This window comes from Mesoplodon densirostris, chromosome 7, assembly GCF_025265405.1.
Source record: "Mesoplodon densirostris isolate mMesDen1 chromosome 7, mMesDen1 primary haplotype, whole genome shotgun sequence".
NCBI lineage: Eukaryota > Metazoa > Chordata > Mammalia > Artiodactyla > Ziphiidae > Mesoplodon > Mesoplodon densirostris.
Window position 1 is genome coordinate 115,495,891 of NC_082667.1, and position 7,291 is coordinate 115,503,181.

The following is a 7,291-nucleotide window of genomic DNA, read 5'->3' on the forward strand; positions in this document are numbered from 1 at the left end:
AGAGAAAAAGATGTGTTTAAGCTACTTCTAGCTTCTAAGAGCTAAAATTTAAGAAGTAGCTAAGAATCATAAGCAAATTGTCTGGATTTCCCTGTGGGACCATGGAACGGATACGGAGGAGGTATGTGGGCCAAAACACAGCATCTGACAGCTCAGCTGGAAGAGAGGTCCTAGTGGATAGGCCAAAGGAAGCAGTGATTCAAAATGATCAGGCTGAAAGGCAAACCCAGGAACAAGGCAGCGAGACAGAAAACCCACCAGGCTGACCAACACATCTGGATTCTTCCTTCTCATGCCTGTGGAAGAGGTTTTCCCGTCAGCCACCCTCCCACATACACTTCCCTCCAGGCTGAGTTATATGCTTCCTGTAACTGTCCCCAGAGAACCTGGTTCAAACTTGATGGCAATTCTTTTCTCATTTTTTTTAAAACTTACTTATGTGTCTGTCCTTCCCATTAGTCTGTAAGCTGCTTGAGGGCAGAGATTTTTGTCTTGTTCATACATGCAACTCTGGACACACACACAAATAAGTTTTGAAATGCCATGCTTACTGAAGTTAGAAAGGGCACAGCTTCAGCTCTGAATGTTAGATACACATGCCAAAAAATGAAAGAAAAAGCAGGATAAAACAAATTCTTAAAACTTGAATCATCTTTCCCATTGTCCAAGTATAATTTCAGAAATGTTTAAGCTGCATTTTCAGCTTGACTTGCAATTAGGAATGAACTCCTAGCACCTTAGCTTTATACATGAGTTCCTTTTTTTCCTCCTGTGCTATATAGAAACCATCTATAAATAATTGCACTAGAAGAGCTCACCGTTTAATGCATCCTTCTGAAGAATCCTCTTGCATTGTAAATACTCTTCCTTCTAATTTATCAGTTCTATCCATTTCATTTTCAATATTTTGGAGGGGATGCTTGCCTACAAAGCCCTTATCCATTCCTTTGAATTTTCCTTCGTCTAGGTAAAAGTTAAAGCACTCAACCTCTGTTTTCTCTTTTCCCTTTTTTACTATCTTACTTCAGATCCCCTACTTGGGGTTTTGTTCCTGTGAAGAATTAGGAGAAACTGGAATCTGGCAGCTGACAGACCCACCAATCCTCCCTCTTACCCATGGACCAACTGGGGGCTTCAACTGGAGAGAGACCCTGCTGCAAGAATAACCACACGAGCGAACAAGAAGAAAAGACTTGAGGAAGGCTTTGGGAGAAGTGTCATTTTGTGTACTTAGTAACAGTGGGAAAGTCTGCACCACATCCTAAGTGGACAGCTCAGAATAATTCAGCATATTTCCTTTCAGGCGTTCACGTTCTGAGGATGAGACCATGTCAAGGAGAGAAAGACTTGATTCAGGGAAAACATTCATTCTCCCTGGACTCTTGCCTCGCTAACAAGGCTTTCAAGAATTGTCTTCCTATACAGGGGCACCTGCTACAGCAGAGGATGTTTCCTCCCTTCCATCTGTGCTGACTAAGGAGCCTGGGTCCTCCCAAAGAGAGCTGCCAGCCCACTCTGAGGGAAGGATGCAGGAAAATCCAGCTGGAGGGACACCAAGCTGCCAGTCCAGTGACGGGATTTTCTTTTCTTTTTAACTCCACGTTCCAGTTAAAACCAAGCTGCAGAATTCTTTTAAGGTGATTAGAAAACATGCGGTTTCCCATCCATTTCTACCCTCAGTATGACCCACACACCAGTGCTGCTGGCCCAGGCCATCTGCTGGAGGACTCTAACCTTCACCCTGGTACCGCCACATCACATTTTCTCTAGAGAAAAGCTGACTACGGCTTTTTGCTACTGTCCTACCCCCTTGCTTCTATCTATCTGTGAAATGGGGAGACAGCATTTTTACTCTCCAAAGCACTTTTGGATACTCAGGAGGAAGATAAGATAAATGTGTGAAGTATTCCATTGTGGGCGCGACGAACCTGCCAAATATATCAGAGGAGTTACTCGTGTCACAGCCTAACGAGCCACAGGACTTCTGAATCACCGTGATCTGCTTGTCTTTGCCCCGAGAGTCTAGACCATGTTAACTGGTTAGGGATGTTGACATTTTCAGATGTATGTGAAATACATCCTTTGAGTCAGCAAGAAGCTCATTCTTGTGCAATATGGACGTCGTTACAACCGTACCAAGGGTCAGGTCATTGTACACGTACAGTACATGTCAGCCATGACAGAACACCCACAAATGCATCAGTTACATCCAGAGATGTGTTATGACGTCAGGGAACTAACTTAAATGATGACAGTCACGACTGCACTGCTGCTTGTGCTGTTGTTTTTATTTGTTTGTTTGTTTTGCTGTGGTAATTTAAAAGAGGTAGGTAGGGCTACTTAAAGAAAGTTGGGAGAGCCACATCCTGTGGTACCTCGTCACACTTGCTTCCTGAATTTAGAGGGAGTTTATTTAAAAGAAAAACAAATGACAGTCAAACCAAAACATCAGTTATCAATGTCTAGTTAATTGTGTGACTAGCTGACCGTTGACGGCAGCAGACAATGGTCTGGCATGGTATAGTTCACTCTGTAGAATATATGTGCAAAATGAAATCTCAGCCATTTAAAGAGAACATTCATGTAAAACACATCAGCATATATTGTAGCATTAAACAAGCTTCAAAACCCAAAGGAGAAAACATATGGGATATAAAAATAGATCTATGCTCCTATTTGAAACTAGAATTTGATGATCCTTGAAAAGAAGAGGAAGTGAAAGGATGCTGGCTATGTATGTTAATCTGCAAGAGGATTATTGTTGAGGTTTTTTTTTTTTTAAGTCACTTAGAGAAATATGTCGTGAATTTTATATTTTAAGAAACAAATCTTGATTTCTTCCAGCATTGCACAAACACTGATCCAGCTTTTGGGTCTAGAAATAACTCTGTGCTGACATGATTGATTAATATAAAAGTTTTCATCTTAAAGTGGGGGAAATACTCATATTAAAGGTTTTAAGAGAAAAGTCACAGTATGGCCAGTGCAATATTGCTGCCAGTCATTCTTTTATCTGTAATTAGGTGAATCCACTGTAATCGGATCTATAATGTTTATTATTAGATTCTCCACAAATTTTCATGGACTTTCAATGCTCAGAATAATGCTCGAACATCTCATATTCGATTTCCTTGAAATTTGTAGCAGTGTGTTCTGGACAGGGTCTGTACTTGTATAGAACAAAGTCCAGAACAGGTTATCCCTCTCTCCTTCTCCATGATCTTAAGCCTTTGATGACCTGATAGGTTGGTGTAGCTGGGCTACGGTCCAGTATCCTTAGTCCAATATGGACAAAGCCTTAGGCCATCATCTGTGTGAGCAAAGGAAGGCAAAGATCTGAAATAATTTTCTGAATAATTTAGGTGGAAAACCTTGAGTCAAAGAGTTTATTCCTCTGCTTTATCCAGATTGTTGTTCAAAATGGCCTGAATGACCTGAATTCTCATGAAATTCTCTTTTCACATTTACCTAATTAAAAAACTAAACTTGGACTCCAGTTGAGAAATTCTTTGGAAATTGTGTTGAATCTATGTGTAATAAAAGGAAGAGACAACTGTATTAAATGATTTCATATCCATTTAAAAATTCTAAATTGCTATTACAACTCGAAGTTCAGGCTGTTTTTTTTTTTGAACTGAGGCTGATGCTTGTTAACAAATGTTTTGGGGGGCTAGGAGAAAGAAGGAAGATAGAAGGGAGGGAGGGGGGAGGGAAGCAAGGGAGAAAGGAAGGAAATGCCAGATTGGAAGAAGCAAATGGTTTCCTGTAGAGAGGAAATTTTTTTTTTTAATGTTGAAAGTTATCTGAAATAAACTGAGGTAAAATTAACTAAAGGATTTAATCTGGGATTGAAAGTCCAAAACAGTCTGCTGCCTGCACAAGTGTGCCACATCAACCCGCTAATGGCTCAGTATTATTCACAGATAGACTTTGGTTTCAGTGATTTTAAAATGCCACATCTATTCCTTTGTGGACTAGAATAATTGGCACATTTTAATGCACAAGCTGGGGGTTTCATTTTCCCAGGCTCCCTCTCCATCACTGCAATGGTAGCTAGGAGCTTATTGCTTCACCCCAGCAAGGAGTTCAGAATACAGTGTTTTCCATTACATTTAGATTCATAGAATCTGAATGGCTGATTAAATGGCCATCTGATGGCTGAAAGAGGGGGGTATTTTTCACCCTGTATTGAAAGGCTTGGGGGAGTCTCTAGTTTTTATTTTAATTATACTTTAACCAAAGACTTCTTTTAAAGTAACCTTATATTTGAAAGACAATTTTGCAAAAAATGAAAATAATAAAAAATAAAAAATATCTTCTGGAGTGATGTCAGTTTGGTAAATCATTGTTGATACTTTTCTTGCATTTTAGGCTGCTGTGGTCATTTTCCTGTCAGTGGAATTCAGAATGCCTATAGATTGTCATCCAGTTGTGCTTAGCATTACCATAAATGTATCTTTTCCACTCAACTAGCTGTGTTCCTATTAAATCAAGTCTCTTATTTCAATGACCTAGTGTCACTGGGGACTGACTGAAGAACTGCAGAGAGGTTCCTATGTCGTTGCCTTTGTAGAAAGGCGTCCCTGGGTGGTAAGGGAGCTATTCCTCGTAACCTAGGCACTCTGCCGCTCCACTGTCTAATTGGAAAGCAGTGATGAATTGCTCTTTTGAATTTACTCTAAGTCACGCGTGTGTTGGAATACAGATGAGCCTCTTTTAACTTTCGCAGGCACAGTCACAACTGTCCCGTCTGCACCAACTTCTCAGATAATGAGGCGCAGGGTTATTTGCATTTAAATTGTAGTCCTGCACACGTGTGAGAACTCAGAGACGCCAGTCTTGCTGCCTCGCCATGAGGGATGAGATCAGGCGGAGGAGGGTAGGGAAAAGAGCGATTTAATATCTATTTTAGGTTAATATTCACTTTACTAAGGTGATGGGGGGACATTTTGTTAGGTGATGGCAGATGCTTTTCATGTTTAAACATAGGATTCACTTTGGATTTGCTTCTCTTTCATACCGCAAGATACTGAATTTTTCTAGGGAAGTGACTAGCTGTAACAAAAATTCAAGGGAAAGGGGAAAATCGCCTCAATGCAGAGGAAATCACTTGATTTTTAAATACATATACTATTTTGTTCAGTGTATGTAAGCTTAAAATTATGATGATGAAGAGTCAAAACTTAATATACCATCAGTTCTTAAAAATGTTTTACACTGCACCATTTAGCTGTCATTACTCACACAGAAATCGGAATTTTGCAGCTGCTCAACTATTCTTGGACTCTGTACAGGATACATATGTATGTATAATGGGAAATATGTACTGGTTCTTTCTTTGATTGCCACGCAAGATGGGAACACCATCCTGAAGCATTTTGGTTACACAGAGACCATTTTAAGCCTGCTGTTTGGGGGAGGTGTATTGGTTTCTTTCTCATTTATAAAGCTGTTGTATCATTTTTCTATGTGATTCAGGCATATTTATTTGGTGAAAAGGGTTTGTAATTATAAAAAAGGAAACCACACCTAATTGTATTGCCAAATTCCTTGTAAAGTACCTGTGGCATCTGTGCTTTCCTGGCTGCGGGCTCTTCTCCATACAGCTCTGGCACCATTGTAATCAGTTCATTCCATTCCATGAGCAGCTCCATTGAAGTGGTTCCTAGATGATTTAATAAAGAGAAACCGTGTCCTCAGTCGATCCAGAGCGATCTCATATTACACTGAGTGGTCTTGACTCCTATCATGTCCTCAGACGTTGCTGTGGTCATTATTATTTCATAAATGTCCATTAAGAGTGGGATCCTTCCCTCAGAGGGGCACTTGCTGCTGAAGGAAATGAGAGGAGGCTCCAGCAGCACCGTGGGCCTCTGGTCCCTTCTGGTTGGGCATCTCTCTGAGCCATCCTGGCTGGAGAGGTGAAAACCCACCCAGGAGTGAAAGTGCGAGCTCCAAAACGCTTCCTCTGCCCCACGTGCGAGGCTCCATCCCTCACCACTACCCACCCGGAGGAGGTGTGCCAGGAATGATGCATAGAGAAAGAATTTGGGTCAGAGAGAGGACAATTCCAGTTCAAACTGGGTTCCACACTACTAAAAGCCATAGACCCCATTTCTGAAGTAATGATATGTTAAGCTAATAGGTTTTAAAATAAGCCATGTATGCAAATGTATACCGAGAACATGAACACAGATTTTCATTGGCACAACTGGCTACTACCCTCACAGGGTTTACTTACTGAGGAAACTTAATAGCTAATGCTCAGATCTGACAAAAGACCAAGCTATGGTTAGCCTTGTGGCTGGTTCTCAGCTGTTCTCTGCTTGACAGTTTCCCAAGCTCATTTTGCCCTTTTGTGATATATGTACAGGCTGCCTGCACATCCAAAGAAAACGAATCATCGTGCTTTGGACCTGTTTAGGCTTAAATCAGCAAAAATGTTTTGTTTTTTTTTTTTTTTTTTGTAAAGTTTTTTGAGGACCAAAAAGCAGTTTTCCTTTGGAAGAAAGAGAATGCGTCTTTTTGCCCAAAATAAACATGTAAAACCCAGATGGCTTGCTCCTGACCATGAAAGGATGCCAAGGTTTATGTAGCTTGCTGGTTGTCATTGTATTGATGGGACAATTCAGAAAGTCTTTGTATCACTCAAGAGGAACTTGATATTGACCAGAGAAGAACCCCTAATTCCAGAGTCAGATAGAGCCACGTTCTGATCCTGCCTCAGCCTCTTCCTAGATCCCTTAAACTCATTTCACCTGGAAAAATGGGCACATAATGATTTTTTATAGCATGCTTATGAGTATCAAATAGGATAATATAAACTACTTAATACTACATGCTAATAATAAAAAGATACTACATGCTAATAACTAAATCGCTTTTGCTAAGGCCAAGATAAAATCACACATCTAGTCATTCCTCTTGTCTATGGGGAATATCAGGGACCAGGAATAAAACAGCCTCATTCATACTGGTGTCCCTTTACTGTCTGCCCCATAATTTAGCTTCTGTAGTAAGAGGAGAATGGTAAAAGTTGGAGTGTTTGTTGAATTCTGTGATTTGTCTAAGAGGCTGCCCTAATGATTTTACCACCTTCCCCAAGTATAATTGTTTATAGTTTTAAAAGCACATTCTCATTTGATCCTCAAAAAATTTTTCAAGGTAAGGAGATCAGGTATTATTAACTTGTATGAGAGAAATTAAGATACTAAGATCCTGAGGTTGTGGACTTATCTTTCATTCTACAACACTGATTGAATGCTACGTTCCTAGCAGGTGGCAGGTAGAG

At 40.4% G+C, this 7,291-nt stretch overlaps 1 protein-coding gene across 2 annotated transcripts in view; it reads left to right on the forward strand.

Annotated features, from left to right (window-relative positions):
- The window catches only part of UBASH3B (ubiquitin associated and SH3 domain containing B), a 141,799-nt gene extending 136,124 nt beyond the window's left edge, over positions 1 to 5,675 (forward strand). For both annotated transcript variants that reach the window (XM_060103999.1, XM_060104000.1), the window contains exon 14: positions 1,029 to 5,675. In XM_060103999.1, coding sequence (XP_059959982.1) covers positions 1,029 to 1,166 — 138 coding nt within the window. In that variant the 3' untranslated portion in view covers positions 1,167 to 5,675. The remainder of the gene's footprint in view (positions 1 to 1,028) is intronic.
- The last annotated feature ends 1,616 nt before the right edge of the window (positions 5,676 to 7,291 follow it).